This window comes from Microtus pennsylvanicus, chromosome 11 (genome assembly GCF_037038515.1).
Source record: "Microtus pennsylvanicus isolate mMicPen1 chromosome 11, mMicPen1.hap1, whole genome shotgun sequence".
NCBI lineage: Eukaryota > Metazoa > Chordata > Mammalia > Rodentia > Cricetidae > Microtus > Microtus pennsylvanicus.
The window spans coordinates 37,591,724-37,608,633 of record NC_134589.1 but is presented as its reverse complement, the minus strand read 5'-3'; the positions used below and the strand labels follow the sequence as shown (position 1 = coordinate 37,608,633).

Here is a 16,910-nt window from a genome sequence, read left to right as displayed (position 1 = left end):
ACAGCAATCCTGTTTCAACCTCTTTACTGCTGAGAATACAGACATGAGAGGAGACTACCGTGAATAGATGGGACAAAGTTTTTGTTGTTGTTTTTTCATCAGAATTCACTTAAATAGGCTGACTGCTCCAGGGAGTGGAAAATGAAAGTACATAGTTTTTATTCTTGCAGATCTCCAAGTCAGTGTGTCTTCTGGAAGTGGCTACATCGTTGGAACTGTTTACCTACTGTGTTCTTTAGTTTCTCCTGTATTTCAAGATTGAAAGTCGCTCTGTGTCTGAAGCTTTGTAAACTCACAACAAATATTCCTTCAACAAACATTATTTTTTAGGAACACAGGGCTTGCTGACAGCACCATTCTTGCAATTAATGAAGGAATGCAGTGATGAAGTACAAGGAACAAATTTTGTGGTAAGGCTGTGATCCTGAAGCAGCTGAGCAGGACTAACTCAGATGGGGACAATTCCTAATCTCCTGTGTTCTCTTTATTCACTGCTGAGCAACCACCTGATCCCTGTAGTAGCTATAACACATATCAGCTTGCTTTGTCAACGGGTCAGTGAAGAATCCAGGACTCTGCTACACAAATGTTAGCTTTGTCCAAGGAAGAAGAAGAATGAAAACAGTGAAGAGTTCAGAGCAAACAACAATAAGCAAAAAGATCCACAAATACTTGGCATGGTACTTACTAGGTAAAGAAGCAGACTTTGAAGTCAGGCTGTCCTGGATTTGAATCCTGGTCTTGCTGCTTGTAGCTCTAAGATCTAGGCGTATCACATGAACTTCTTTCAGGACTGATTTTTCTCATTTCTAAAATAGCAGTAATAACTCATAGCTGCAAAATTCCTGTTGGTGGTTTATGTCTAGTAACAAATAGCCTATTAGGAGTTTGTCGGTGAAAGCTGTAAGGCAAGCCGTGGCAGAGACCGACTGTAATTATCCAAGAGCTTGGCAAAGTTTACTCCCAACACGTTTTCCTTCCATGAAGCTTGATTAGGGCTGAGGTGTCAAGGTAAAAACATCCCCTGCGTAGGTTCAGCACATTTGTGCTTGTTGCACCTTGCTAGGAAAGGGAAAACTACTTGACACGATGGCAGACTCAAACAAGAGTAGTGCACCTTGGAGGGTATCCTTTTCATGTGTACTGGGCTCGTGTGTTCTTGGCTGGTTTCCCAAAGGAAATTTTAAATACCGTCAGTGCCTGTGATGGATTCTGCAAAGAGTGCCAGGGCAAACAGCTGTAAAGCCATCAAAAGGCCGCCTATTGTGTAAAGGAACGGCAAAAGCGCACCTGTGCTCCGTCATCCCGTTCAGAAATCAGGGCTTGACTCTGCACTGATGCAGACCCGCGTTTGCTAAGGGACTCGACTCTGAGTCCACAGGGCTTGAATCCCACAGCATGCAGCGGGGGGCGCGCCGCTCGTGCCCGAGGGCTCTGGAGTCACGTGGACGCGCGGCCCCGCCCCGTCGTCGGCCCCGGCTTGGTGGGGCGGTGTCTGCCCCGGAAGTGCCTGTCTTCGGCTGACAGCTGCTGGCACGGCGGCGGCCCGAGCAAGATGGCGCTGCGGCCGGGAGCCGGAGCCAGCGGCGCGGCGGGGGCGGGCGCGGGGCCCGGCGGGGCAGGCAGGTGGGTCGGCGGGGCGGGGCGGGGCGCGGGACCGGCGGGGCCGGCAGGTGGGTCGGCGGGATGGGCAGGTGGGGTCGGGCTCACGGGCGGCGGTTGCCGGGCGCGGGTGTCCTGGGGACCCGCGGGGAGCGCGCTCCTGTGCAGGCGCCGCCGCACCTGTCGCGGGGCCTCGAGCGCCCGCGTTTCCCTTCCAGGCTTTTTGGGCTTGGGCTTGAGCTACTGTTGGAGCGAAGGCTGTGACAGTCTAGTCACAAAGCTGGAGAAGCCTTTCTGAGAGTGTCTGCAGTTATTGTCTTTCCTCTTCTAGAGCGTCTTGTCCTGTCCTTTTTCTTTTCTAAACGTACAAATAGGAAAACCTGAAGACCTTTGAATTAGTAATTGTCTTGAGATAGAGCTTGTCTTGTAGATTGACTCTTCACTTGACTGTCTCCTTTTTAAAAAAGACATTTTGAAACAAAGAATTAATTCACTGAGCAAAAGCGGTGATGCTCTTGTTACAACAAAAGCTTCCAGACTTTATTGAGCTCTTTTTTTAAAAACAAAGTCTGCCCTTTGTTATATTGCAGATAATTATTAGCCTGTGCTTCCTGTATCCAGAGTGGTAAAGGGGCATTTGTAACTTAAGTTTATTATAATTTAGCGAAATGTTTGATTCCAGAAAGTCTGCACCCCCGTTTTCATCATGACTTAATCTGAGTTCAATTAGCTAACATATACAGCACACACATTTTCATTTTTAAATATCCCAAGTTACCTTTGGAAAGCAAAGTGTTTGGGTTCTTTTTTCACATGTAGTTTAATTTTGGAATCACACTCCAAACGTGTAAAGGATTTTAAAGTTGCCACCCCTTACAGGTGCATATATGTGATATATATCCACACACATGCGTGCTAGGAAAAAGGCAGTCGCTTGAATAAACCAACTGTGTGTGGCTGGGTTTTCCACTTCCTCTTTGTGTCTTTGATTTGAAAATGTTTTGCTTCCTCCTTTGTTTTTGTAACAGTTTCATTAGGGTTTTTTATGAGTGGTCAGTATAAATTGTTTTTGCCTGCGGAATATAAATATATACATGGTAACAATTTCTAAAATGTTCTTAAATGGCTTTAGTCTAATCAAATGTATGATTTAAAAAAATTAGGACCAGTTCTAGGAATTTTGAAAGGATTTTATATTTTAGGCACAAATGTTTTCTTTATTTAAAGAAAAAAAAAGAATAGGAGGAATCACAAGTACAGAAAGTTAAGGGCATCCCTTGGTTTAATTTATAGTATTTTAGCGTCACAGGTCCAACCAAGTATGCTGGCGCATGCCTATAATACCAGCTCTAAGGAGTTGCAGACAAAAGGATCAGGAGACCAAAGACATCCTCAGCTACCTGGAGAGTCTAAGGTCAGCCTGGCACCCTGAGATCCTGTCTTTGGGGAAAGAACAAGGACAACAAACATGTATGCTCTCCAGCTGGTACCAAATACATAGGGGACAGAAAAGCGGCTACAATGGTCCTCTGAAAGGCATGTGTTGCTACGTTTATTAGGTACTTTGTTAGGCTGAGAAACTGTATACTCAGGAATACTTTGGTTTTGGGAAAGCAATGCTAAGAGCTAAAGTTATCTGATAAGAAAACTAACATTGTAGCATAATATGTTTGAAGAAAACCAAAAACTAGCACACTCTAAACCTTTGGCTGAAAAACATCACAAACTAGAACTGACTTTGTAGCCTTTCTTCTGCCTTAAATGCCACTTCTTGAATACTTTCTTTTAGCTACTTAGTCTTCTAAAAGGCCGGTCAAAGGAAGCCACATGCAAACTGTGGCTTTTGACCAATTCACGAAACAGACTATCCTACAGTAAATACTTGCGACATACAAATGCAAAATTTGCCTTTAGCCAAGTAAAGCAGCAGAGTTGAAAAAGTCTGAATGAGTGTGATCCTGATTATGGTCATTAAATGTCTGTATGTGTAAAGTACTGTTTTGAAAATGTCCTTTGTTTTGAGACAATGCCTTATTAATTTAACTCAGGCTGATCTTGAACTCAACCTATAGCCAAGGTAGCCAGACTTGTGATATGTCTGCCTCTGTCTTACTAGTGCTAGGATTGTGGGCGATACCACACTCAGCTAAGCCTTATTGTTCTTGATGCTCTGATGGGTTCAAAAGACTCTAGGCGTGTCCCAGTGCTTGAACTGTGTGTGCACAAGTAGCTTTAGCACTCTGTTTCCCTGCTCTCTTACAAGCTCCGTGAGTGTGTTTTCTCTCCATCTTCTGCAGTTTCTTGCCTAGCCTGGCGTATTTTTTAATGTAAATATTTGTGGGTTCCACCAAAATGGGCAATAGTGAAGTTGATTTTCAGCTGCACCGAGCAAGAGGTGGAAGGAAGAGAAAAGAGTTGAGATTGTCCATGTGGAGCGGGGTGGGGATAGCAAGCACTATGGGAGCAGCAAACACATCTGCAGTGCCAGTAGGCTGCTGGTGGGTCCAAGAAGAGTTTTATGAGGTAAGAAGGAAGGGAAAGGTCTGCCTAGTCAGAGAAGGCCATGAGGCTAACATATCAGAGGAATCGCACCCTTTTAAGCCCAGGTGTGCATCTTCTGACAGGCTCTTTACTGAAGGGCTGCTTAGGCAGATGCCTCTCACCAGTGCTGTTTTAGATGTGTTAGAAACCAGAGTCTGAGGTAGAGAGGATCCATAGAGAAGACTGTACCTCAGCGGCCAGGCTTGAGACATGAAAGCAAGGGTAGCAAAGGTAGGTTGGTAGCAAAGGCTTGTGACAAACAGAGCTCCAGGTTGAAGACTTGGCAACTCAGCCTTCTTGGAAGCTTTGCTGTCATGCACACCCCGTAACCCACCCCAGCCCTGTCCTTCCCTCAAGCTTTGCTGTCGTATCTGCACTTAGCTGCTTGTCTAGACATTCTTAGAATTAGTCGTCAGAGCCTGGCTGCGGGTGGGGCTTGTTGCCAAACCTCCCAACCTCGGTTCAATCCCAGAACTCACAAGGTACGGAGAGAAATGACCCAAGTTGTCCTTTGACCTCCACATGAACACACACCCCGCCCACCCACCTACCCACACATAAATGTAACAAAAAAGAATGATGGGGCTGGAGAGATGGCTGTGTTACAGCATTTGCTCTTCCAGACCGAATTCTATTCCCAGCACTCGCTGGGAATAAAGGCTCATAACTGCTGTGACTCCAGCTCCAGGGGATCTGATGCCCTCCTCTGGCCAATTCGAGTCTACACACACAGAATCACAGGGAAAAAAATTAGTTATTTAAATATTTCAGTCATAAAAAGATAGGGGTCACTAAGCAACTTTGGATTGTTACATTTTTACTAGAGTAAGTCATTTATCAGTACACTTGCTTTGTTCTTATATGTGTTTATTTTTAAGTAGCTTTTATTTATCTATAATAGGTATTTTAAAAAATCATTTTTTAGATTTATTAATGTGTAAGGGTTTTTGCATGTTTATATACACCACACACATAACCTGGTGCCCTCGGAGATCAGAAAAGGGTGACAGATCCCCTGGACATGTAGTTACAGGTGACTGTTAGCCAACGTATGGATGTTAGGAATTGAACCCAGGTCCTCCACAAGAGCAGCTCACTAACAATCTCTCTCACCCTGTGACGCATCTTATATCTTGTCTCTGTGGTTACCTTAGTTGGGACCTTGACAAATGTTGGGTTCTGTATCCTCACTTGACAGAGGGACAACTGGGTAAAAGAGAATACAACTCACTCCATGTTTTCACTCAGCTCCGCCATACTGGTGATTTGGATTTTCACGACTGGTTTGACAAAGTTGACAGGTTGACTATTCAGCTGTATCCCTTCTACCAAGTTTATCCAACTTGGTGTGTGAGTGACGCCTTGTAAAACAGACAACAGCCAGAGCGCTTCTTCACCTCAGACATTTTGTCCAGTGAGCAGAGCCTAGCATGGAGGCACACAGCTATAGTCCTAGCTGCTCAGGAGATGAGGCAGGAGGAAGGCTTGAGCCTAGACGTTACATCTTAACAGACAGACACAAACCAGTTAACACACAGCTCTGCTATTTATGGCCTCTTGTATGCCATAGAGAGGGCTTACCCTTGGGGCCTGCTTGTCAGCAGCAAGATTCACTCAGTGACCCAGTCCCTCTACAAAAGCCATAAGTAATACACAGCCAGATGGATGGCCAGCTAGAGTGGTAATGCCTTGCAGTTAAAAAGAAACAAAGCAAAACACTAAGATGCTTTAGAACCATGGGCTCTGAAGTTGAGTTTCAGGCTTTGTCCTGGGAGTGGGAGGACCAATGTAGTAAAACGCAAAGGCTCCTGAATTTGACAGAGTTCCTGATGCTCGCTATGCTGCACAGAAACTCTCAAGTCTGACTCTGAAATTGAGAGACTTTCCCAGTCGAGAGTTTTCCTTTCTTGGTCTGATGTGTATTCAAGATTGCTAACTACTTCAGTCTTCCACACAGTAGATGCTCATTAAATGTTCACTGAATGGACGTGAATCCAGCCCTCCCATTTCATGGTCTGGAGAATTTTGAACCCAGGGAAGTCACAGGTGACAGAGTCAAGAATAATGTCAGGATTGTCTGTTTTCTTTTTAACACAAAGTTCCTTCCACATTAGCAAACCGATACTTTGTATCATAGGGAAATTTGGTCTTTATTAATATTAGTAATTCTCATGCTAGAAAGGTGACTCAGCAGTTAAGAGCATTTGCTGTTCTTGCCAAGAACCTGGATTTAGGTCCCAGCACCCATGTGACAGCTCACAACTTTTTGAAACTCCAGTTCTAGGGGATCCAACACCCTCTATGGCCTCTGTGAGCACCAGGCATGCATGCAATGCAAAGACAAACATGCAGGCAAAACATACATGTAAAAAATTTAAATAGTAAGTCAGCATTGTGCTACTGACCTGATCCCAGGCTCTGTCTGGTTCTTTCCTTCAGGTGAGAATCAGGTTTTGTTTGAAATCTAAAACAGATGAAGATACTGATGTATTTTTGTATTCTCGTTTCAGCTTCATGTTTCCTGTTGCAGGTGGAATGAGACCCCCTCAAGGTATGTGAGAGCTAACATTTCTCTGTCAGTCCTGGAATGGAACCCAGGGTCTCGCACATTCTAAGCAAGCACTCTGCTCCTAAACCACATCCTCAGCCCCAAACCTAAGCTGTTTTTCACTGTTTCTGAACTTAGAAATTAAATGGCTAAGTAGAAGATAAGTTAAATTGCTGCCCAATGAGGTAAAATTATCCTATAGTCCTAACTTTGTATGATACCTTCTCTTAAAATTTCTTTTAAAAAAGTTTGGCCGGGAAGTGGTGACACACGCCTTTAATCTCAGCACTCGGGAGGCAGAGGCAGATGGATCTCTGTGAGTTTGAGGCCAACCTGGTCTACAAGAGCTAGTTCCAAGACAGCTAGGGCTGTTACACAAAGAAACTCCATCTTGAAAAATAAAAACAAAAAAGAAAAAAACAAAAGAAAAAAGTTTAATTTGGGGAGTGAAGGAATCACTCTTAATGTTTCCCAAACTTACTAACCCATTTTATCAGAAGGTTGCTATTTAACCTCGGCGAAGAAGGGAAACTTTTCAGGGCAAGGACAGAAAGAACAAGTGATGGCACTGAGACAAGCTGTCCTTCTCTCCTCTTCCTATTTGGTCTCTGCCTTCTTTGTGCCAGAGGACAGGAGCTGTTATCTCGCTCCCCAGTGTCTCCAGCACCCTGCCTGAGTGTTATGGTAGATTCCATGTGATGTTTGTTGAATGAATAAACAAACCTCTTTAATATCTCATGCATGCTTTTTCAATATGTAGTGGTCTTATTATAATGATGCACATGAAAGAGATCTGATATTCTAATTTAAAAGTCTTTAAGTCTCAAACTAGTGTAATATACAGCTTTAATCCCAGGATTTGGGAAGAAGAGGTAAGCCAATCTCTTAAATTTGAGGCTAGTCACAAACTGAGTTCAAGGCCAGCTAGGGCTACATAGTGAGACTGTCTCAAGAAAAGAAAGTATTTATGTCTCAGACAGATATGGGGGCATATGCCTTTAATTCTAACATTTGCGAAACTGAGGCAGGGTTGTGAGTTTGAGTCAACCTGGACTGTATAGCAAGATGCTATCTCAATAAAGAATAAAAAGATTTGAGTCTCCGTTTTATCCCTGGAAATGTCTCTGTTCAGTGCACCCATCTCTTGGCTGTAGAACTGGAACCTGCCGGCATCACCGGCATCAGTTCTGGCCATACCTTGAACGCAACTGGAGTTAGGGATAAAATATTGAACCATTCTGCTATAGACAAAAATTGAGGGAAGAGTTTGCCTACACTTGTCTTGTTTTTTTTTTTCTGCTCCGTTCAGTAGCTCCACTATCTTCCCCTCTACTCCCTTCAGCCTCCAGCTACTTTTTTTTTTTTTTTTTTTTTGTGGTTTTTCGAGACAGGGTTTCTCTGTGGTTTTGGAGCCTGTCCTGGAACTAGCTCTTGTAGACCAGGCTGGTCTCGAACTCACAGAGATCCACCTGCCTCTGCCTCCCAAATGCTGGGTTTAAAGGCGTGTGCCACCACCACCTTTGAAAAGTGGCCCCTCTCACAGTGCTGGCTGGCTATAGTACACTCCTTGGGGAAACAGAAACTCCTAGGTCACCAGGAGATAAAAGATAAAGGGAGCTCAGAGCAGTGGGAATTAGCTCACGTTTCCATCAGTGGAAGAGGTGGAGTTGCAGGCCAATTTTCCAAGGGTCAGTTGTATTCTTTTCATTGTGTGTATGAGTATGTGTTTCTCTACTTGGGTGTCCTAGATTTACATCAAATGGCTTAAGGTATTTTGTCCGACAAAGTTGTGTTTACTGTGTGGTTCATTGCTTTGCATTTTTTTTACTCTTTGAGGTAAAAATCCACACACTGAGCAAAAGAAACTGAACAAGAAAAAGATCCCAAGGATTGCCTGATAGTTCTTAATTCTAGAACTGGGATTTTTTAAAAGACATTTATATGTCTTTAAAAACACACACAAGTGTATATGAGTGTATCACTTGTGTGTTGGAGCCCATGAAGCTCAGAATTGTCAGATTCCGGTGGTCGTGTGCCACCAAGCGGGGTGCTGGGAATAGAACCCAGGTCCTCTGTCAAGAGCAGCAAGTGCTCTTAATTGCTGAGCCATCCCCTCCAGTCCCTGACATCTGGAATTGTTTTAGAGGGGTGTTTTGTTGTTGTTTTAGTGATTAAAAAAAACAACAACAACAAAACCTCGTATAGTGTATGTATGTGTGAGAGCCACAGTGAGTGCAGGGTGAGGCTGGAGGATAGCTTGTGGGAGTCGGTTCTCTCCCTCTACCGTGAAGGTTCCTGGAATTGAACTTAGACTGTCAGGTTTGGGCAAGCATCTTTACCCACTGAGCCACCTCACCAGCTCTTGTTTTCTTTGGAGACAGCATTTCACGTGGCCCAGGCTGGACTGGAACTCTTTGTGTAGTTGAGGATAACCTTGAACTCCTGATCCTCCTGCCTCCGTTTCCCACAGGCTGAGGTCAGTCATGTACCACCTAGTTTGGCATGAGGGGTTTTAAAGGTATTTTAGAGTGTACTTTTGATCATTTGAAGATTTGAAGCAAAGATGATTTCTAAAAATTATACAAGGAAAAACAGCAGTATTGCCCACAACGCCTTGTGTGCTTGATCAAGAGACAAGGAGAGAAAACTTAATTTTCACTTTGTTTACTTTTATCCTTCCAATACCCAAATCAGCCATTCAAAACTGAAATGATCATTAGGCCCTGAAGATAAGAGGGAAAGCTGTGACTGCATTGAGGTTACCCAGGACACTGCTCGGCCGTTGCCTTCAGTGTCCTTTGAGATTCCCTTTTTCAGTTGGCTATGATGCTCAGCTCCCGCCCTTCCTTCGGGTCTTTGGGTACGTGGCACAGAAGAACAACCATTGCATTTTCTTGAAATTGTCTCCCATTACTATGCTTTCTTTCTTGCCCCATCTCTTACTATCACCTGACTTATAGGGCTTTGTTTTTGTTTTTATTATCTGTTGTCTCCAATTACAGCATGATCTCCATAGCAGGAAGCTCTGGTTTTATTCATTGCTGTGTTCTTAGGATGATGCCTCCCATAGACCCTCGAGAATCAGGAGAAACTAAATGAGCAGTGTAACTCTGCTAGCTGTCACCCTGCAAGTGCGGACGTGCTTCTGACACTAGGCAGTAAGAAATATAGAACGCGAAACAAACAAGACAGATACGGTGCACTGTTCTTTTCCTTTGCTGCTTAGTATACGTTTATTTTTTGAAATAGCATCTGACTATGTATTTTGGCCTCTGAATGTGCAATCCTCCTGCCCTAACCTACCCAGTGCTGGACTACAGGTAGTGTCCACCTTGACAGTTCTGTCCTTCTTTAAGTTAAATATTAGTTTTTCGTTGTTGTTGTTTGTTTTTAAAGAAAGAAGAAAAAAGTGGGTGAGGCATGATGGCACATACCCTTAATCCCAGCCTCAGCCTGTCTATCCAGGGAGACTGTCTCAAAACAACGCAGAAAGCAAAGCTTCTCGGCATTTGCATTGTCTGCATTTAAGAGCCACACAATCACGTGTTTACATGGTTCCTGTGGTGTTAAGTAAGCTAGTGATTTTGTATTGGGCTGCAATTATGACTATCCTCAGATCAGCTGCATGCAGCGCACAGGTTGGACATGCCTGCTAGAGTCAATGAGATTGCAGGGTACAGTAAAATCAAAGTTGGAGTGTAGTTTGTGCTCAATCTGTGTTCGTATTCACTGTCATGCTCAAGGCATGTGGAACTGCTCCTTGTGTATGGTAGACATTTGCTGATTACTAAACCCCAAAGACTGTACATTTGTTCCTCTCTGCTCTTGGGAATGTTTCACTGGGGAAGCCTAGGAGATGCTAGTGTACATAGTACTTTCCTATGTCACATATGCTTCCCATATGCTGTTTTGAGTAAATGTTCATGTAAGGAAAGGGAAGAAGAATAGCATTTCTTTGACGTGATAAACACTAAATGGTTTTGCAGTTGAGAAGTGAAGTTGCAGAACAAAGTTAAGAAAAACCAGGAGTGCTGCAGTGCCAGCACTCAAGAAGATTTAGAAGCCAGTCTGGCTATACAGTGAGTTCTAGAGAGAGAGTCCCAGAGACAGACATAGAGACATTCAGACAGAGCGGAGTGAGCACTCAAGGTACTCAAGTGGGTAGTATGTAGCCCACTCATTTGACTTCCAGAGCTCATGGTCTTCAGGGTTATTTTCCACTGTTATATAACTGATGACCCCAAAACTTGGCAAAATCACCATTTTGTTATTTTGCAACATGCCTATGAGTCAGGAATCTCAGCGGCTTTGCTGGGTGGCTGAGAGCATCCTGTGAGCTGCAGTACATCCGTCAGGCAGAACTGCAGTCATCTGAAAGTTTGAGGACCTGGAAAGATCTGCTTCCAAGGTGGCAGACTCATGCTGCCTCTCTGGAGGGGCCAGCTCTCCACATGGACTCCCCAAAGGACAGCTTGAGTGTTCCTATAGTGCAGCAGTGGCTCCCCAGAGAGCAAGAAGGAAGCTAGGGACTAGCCTTGGAGCCAAGGTGCAGGGGCACACCTGTGATTACAGCCTTTGGAGATGGAGGCTGGAGGATCAGGCTAGCCCTTCAGTCATACCAGATCTGTCCCAAAGGAACGAGGCTGAGCAGTTAGTTACATGTTGTCATCACTACAGAATTCTATTAAGTAATATGAGCTCAACATGGGAAGAAATGATACAAGCTTATGAATACCAGAGGGCAGGAATCACTGGGGCTCGTGGTGAAGACTGAGTACCATATTTAGGCCAAGTCACTCATTTCATATCCACATTCAAGTTCTGCAGAACTAGTATTTATTACTTTCACTTAAGACAGACCCTCTAATACAGTTCCCCATGTTGTGGTGACCGAACCATAAAATTATTTTCGTTGTTACTTCATAACTGTAATTTTGTTACTGTTATGACTCATAATGTAAATATTTGTGTTTTCTGTTGGTCTTAGGTAACCCCTGTAAAAGGGTAGTTCCAGTCTCCCCAAAGGGGTCATGACCTGCAGGTTGAGAGCTACTGACTTAACAGATGAAATTCTATAGCTTGCCCAAGATCACATAGCTAAATAGATGATGGAATTCTTAGTTAGGCCTGTCTCATCAGGATCTTGTATATTTCCATTGTACTGTGCAGCTTTTCAATTAGCAAGTCTCTGGGTGATGTGGTTTCAAGGAAATAAACCATAGGTCATGACCTTAATAAAACCTTGGTATTTTACAGCAGGCCTGATGCCAATGCAGCAGCAAGGATTTCCTATGGTCTCTGTCATGCAGCCCAATATGCAAGGCATGATGGGAATGAATTACAGCTCTCAAATGTCCCAAGGACCCATTGCAATGCAGGTACTTGCTTCTTGGTTGTGTATAAAGTTCTTGTTTGTTGTTGGGCATCTGCTTGTCAAGAGCTTGGTTATGTTTATAAATGTTTACATTTTAATGGAGTTTTGTCTATCTATCTATCTATCTATCTATCTATCTATCTATCTATCTATCTACCTAGTTTTCAAGACAGGGTCTCTATGTAGCCCTGACTGTCCTATGACTCTGTAGACCAGGCTGGCCTCAAACTCACAGAGATCCACCTGCCTCTGCCTCCCAAGTGCTAGAATTAAAGTTGTGCACCACCACTGCCCAGCATTATAGAGTTTTATTATATTTGGGTTCAGGGGATCCACTTTGCCTTAGCCTCCCAAGTAGGTGAAATCGTGGGTGTATGCCACAGTGCAGTTCAAACTCAAAGACTCACACATGCAGGTGACTGTCTCAGTTACTTTTCTATTGCTGTGATAAAACACCATGATGAAGGCAATTTATAAAAGAAAGAATTAGTTAGGGGCTTACAGCTTCAGAGGGGGAGTCCATGGCCAGTGTGGTGGGAAGCAGACAGCAGGGGGCCATTTTCATTCAAACTACCATGGTAATCACTCAGAATAAATATTAGTTATTGGAATTAGTAGAATAGACAATGGAGCTATGTGTTCTTTCTTTCTGGAACTATATTTTTATGATTTAAGAAATAAAAGCTGAAGTGGAAAAATCTTGGTAGGGAACTCAGAATTATAAAAAGTGACACCGTAGATTTAAGCAATTTCAGAACTGAAAAATATACTAACCAAAAGAAGAATTCTATGGGTGGTTTTACAGAAGATTAGAAATGACTGAAGAAAGAATCAGTGAGCTGGCTGCATGGGGGTGGCACAGGCCTTTAATCCCAGCACTCAAGAGGCAGAGGCAAGTGGATCTCAGGTAGTTCAAGGCCAGCATGGTCTACAAAGTGAGTTCCAGGACAACCAGGGTTATTATACAGAGAAACCCTTTCTCAAAAAACCAAAAACTAAGAAGAAAAAAAAAAAAAAGAACCAGTGAGCCGGAGAGGTCAGAAGAAGCTCGTTAGAATGAAGACAAAATAAGAAGAGGACGTGTGAGAGGAGCCGGGGAGCTGGCTTAGTGAGGAAAGTGCTTGATGGCAAGAAGGAGGCTCATTTAAATGTCTGGTGGGCATGGTGCCCTGCATAAAAATCTAGGCGTAGACAGTGTTGGCAGAGGATCCCCAGAGCAAGCAGCAAACTAGATGTATCAGTGAGCACTGGGTTTGAATGAGAGACCATGCCTCAGTAAATAGGCAGAAGAGCAATTGAGGAGTGTTCTGGGCATCCACCTGAGGCATTCCCATGCAAGCCCACACAGGTATAAGAATGCACATGTGCAAAATGGAGAAAGAGATGTGTGAGAGTTTGATGATCCAAGAGAAGGCCTAAGACACATTTAGCTGGAGTCCTAGAAAGAAAGGAAAGTAGAATAAATGAGAAGTAAGAGCTGTGACAGCTTCTGAGTTGCTGACGATGCTGATGAATAGCACTAGAAAGCTTACTGAATACACATATGGATTATATTCAGTGTCTACTGATGTGCACAGGTTGCTCTAAGACTTAGTGTCTGCAGTAGCAGTAGACAACAGCTCAGCATTCAGTGTGGTGTCAGCTGGGTGGTTCTGGTTTGGAGTCTTTGGTGAGGGCAGGATGCTGGTGAAGTTAAGGCATCTACCTCCAAGGGTCCCATCACAAGCTGGCATTGGTGCCATCTGTTAGCCTCTGCTCTAGATGGGCCTCTAAATTCACATGACCTTCTTCAGAGCAAGTGAGGGAACTACAGAAGCTCCAGTGCCTTGTAAGGCCTAGCCACATGCAGTCATGTCTCTAGTAAAGGAACTGCTGTGGGACTATGGGCAGGGGCACAGACACCGACAGTAAGAATACGTAAGTAGAAATCTCACATCTAGTCACATCGTAGAAAAAAAAGAAGAACAGATCAGGAAATTGATAATTAAGGGTCACCAAAATGGCTCAGTAGATAAAGGTGCTTGCTGCTGAAGCCTGATGACCTGAGTTTGACCCTTAGAGTTCATATAAAGATGAAAAGAGAGAACTAACTCCACAAAGTTAGCCTCCAACCTCCCATAAACATCGTGGTACATGCATGGATGCACGCACGCACGCACACACACACAGGTTGGGGATAATAAAATAAAATAAGGAAGAAATTGACAAGAGAATTGAGAATACTGTAAGGCCAGCTTAATGTTGATCTTTGGAATCCTAGCGAACAGGAAGAGAAGTGAGAGGAGAGAGGCCTTGGGGAAGGTGGTGGGTAGTAGGAGTGATGAGATTAATAGAATTGGGTGGTACTAAGAATAAAGTGACTGGTGTAGATGAGCTGAAAGGGTGGGAGGGGGAAGCCATGCTTAAAATAAAACAGTTTAGGGAGGGCCGCTGACTTTTGCTGGTGGGCTAATGATGGGACAGTAGAGTGGGAAGGAGGACTGGGAGCCTGGGTATGGTTGCCGTGCTGAGGTGAGGAAGTCAAAGACCAGAGACTTGGAAGGCACAGCACTGAGCGAGTCATCCGTGGAACTGTTGACTTTACCTACAAATTAAATGCTGGCCTGTGGAAGGGGAGGGGGAAAGAGGAGGAAGGGGGAGAGGAGGGAGCCTGGGGTTTAGCATCCTGAGTTTCACCTGAACAACAAAGCTAGACCCCAGGCTCAATAAAGAAACAGACCAGAGGAAGTTAGGGTTGGTAGACCATGTGGACAGGTGCAGTGGTGAATGGCGAGTATGTTACCAAAACCAAGAAACTGTGTTCAGGTGTTTTTAGAGAAGAGGAAATGTTTTAAAGGAACAAGTCCTCCCCACTTCCAAGATAGTAGAAGTGGTGGTCTCCAGTGGGCTTCAAGAGCATCCATGGTTCAGATGGGAGCTATCAGGAGAAACTTCTACTCAGGGAAAATTGCTGTTATTGTTACTCTATGTTTAATGTTAGAGTTTGTGAGGAGGTGTTGTGCTGAGGGATTCTTATTTCTGCATGCTTGAGCTAAGTTTATATTATTGTATTGGTATACCATTTACTATTGATTAGATCTATGTTATTTTTTGTAAAAGTTTAGGTTATTACAACTTGATATGAATATCAAAATAGTTATCTTTTGTTAGGTTTTATTTATTTTGTGTGTATGAATGTTTGCTTGCCCTTATATATATGTACCATGTGTGTGCCTGGAGCCAGCCACAGTGAAGAGTCCCTCCATCCCCTAGAACTGGAGTTACAGGTGGTTCGAGATACCATGTGGTTGTTGGGAATCAAACCCCAGTCCTCTGTAAGAGCAACAAGTGGTCTTAACTTCTGAGCCATCTCTCTACCTCCAAATTTTTATTGTCTTATAAATACTGGGAATCAAGTTCAATTTTACATGTGAAATGACTGCCATATGGCAGGGTCTTCACTGACGCTGGGAAAACAAAGATACATACATATGTTATGACACCTTTCCTCAAAGCATGTGGCCTATTGAGCACAGTGGCGTGTAACCCTGTGCTACCATGAAGCCTGAAGGAGTTTAGACCAGTGGTGTCCTCTGACACTAGCAGAAATATTCAGCTTATGTTTTTTTTTTAATCTTCCACTAGAATATATCGTATATCTTACTGGTAAAAATATTGTACAATAATTTTGCAAGATTTTTAATAATTAAAAAGAAAACTCATATATCATTTAATCTGTTGCCTGTTTCTTCTAGGCAGGAATACCGATGGGACCAATGCCAGCAACAGGCATGCCTTTCCTGGGGCAGCCACCATTCCTGGGCATGCGTCCTCCAGGTCCACAGTACACCCCAGACATGCAGAAGCAGTTTGCTGAAGAGCAACAGTAAGGACTCCCAGGATCCAGGGAGAACTGGGTTACCCAGCTGCAGCTGTTCTGTAGATTATCCAAATGCTCTGTAGTTTGAAGCTGAAAGAGATACATTGTCTTTAGCACACTTGAAAAACGAGTTTGTTTGTTGTTTGATTTTGAGACCCGACCCTTTAAATACTCTTGTAAGAAGTTTAGAGCCAACTACGTGGTCTGGCACTTACCTGTAAGCCTGCCTTTTGGGAGGCTGGGTAGGAGAAGTGCGAGTTTAAGACTGGAGGCCAATAAAGCAAGAGTCTATCTCAGACAAAACAAAACAAAAGCACAGAATAAAGAGGGATCTGAAATGAAGTGGTTTTCAGCACAGGTTACAAAGTTACCAACAAACTTGGTTGTCTGGCAGGTCCTTGCTCCTAAGAGCATGGCTCTTGTTCCTGGAGATTCTGCCTTCTTTCCCCATGAAATTCCATGTTTGTTTGATTGGTTTTTGTCTTTTTTGTTATTTTGATTTCTGGAATCAGAGTAATGAAAAAGGCCCAGGGTAGTCTTGATTTGCAGTCTTGGTACCCAGGCCTCCCAAACGCTGTGATTATAGGTTTTTGCTTCTACACCCAACTTCCACAATTGGTTGTTGTTGCTGCTGCTGTTTGATGGTACAGCATTAGCTGCTAGGCAAGTGATGTACCACAGAGCTACCTTCAGCCTGCGTTTCATTTTCTTATATGCAGAACAAAGTGTGCTTTTATGTTTATCTGTCTCCCTGGTATTCGCTACTGCTCAGTGCACCAAGATTGTTTCCTCTACTGCTGAAAGTCTAGGGGTGAAGAAGGGTTCATGTTCTCTGCCAATTAAAAAAATTAAAAGCAGGAAAGAAATAAATACTGAAGATCTGTGGAGTCCCAACAGAGCCATCGTATGGTACCTTGGGAGTCGGGGTCCCCTCTTGGGGCTCTTTGTCTCATTGATGATGCAATTTGAGAATGAACACAAAGGGA

The 16,910-nt window shown here is 43.7% G+C and overlaps 1 protein-coding gene across 17 annotated transcripts in view; it reads left to right on the top strand.

Moving 5' to 3' along the window:
• The first annotated feature begins 1,527 nt into the window (after nt 1-1,527).
• The window catches only part of Synrg (synergin gamma), a 72,376-nt gene continuing 56,993 nt past the window's right edge, over nt 1,528-16,910 (top strand). For 10 of the 17 annotated variants that reach the window (XM_075991295.1, XM_075991291.1, XM_075991289.1 and 7 more), the window contains exons 1-4: nt 1,528-1,626; nt 6,654-6,694; nt 11,948-12,069; nt 15,800-15,930. In XM_075991295.1, the coding sequence (XP_075847410.1) occupies nt 1,556-1,626; nt 6,654-6,694; nt 11,948-12,069; nt 15,800-15,930 (365 nt within the window). In that variant the 5' untranslated portion in view covers nt 1,528-1,555. The remainder of the gene's footprint in view (nt 1,627-6,653; nt 6,695-11,947; nt 12,070-15,799; nt 15,931-16,910) is intronic. The other 7 variants (XM_075991297.1, XM_075991296.1, XM_075991292.1 and 4 more) reach the window with 1 other exon arrangement.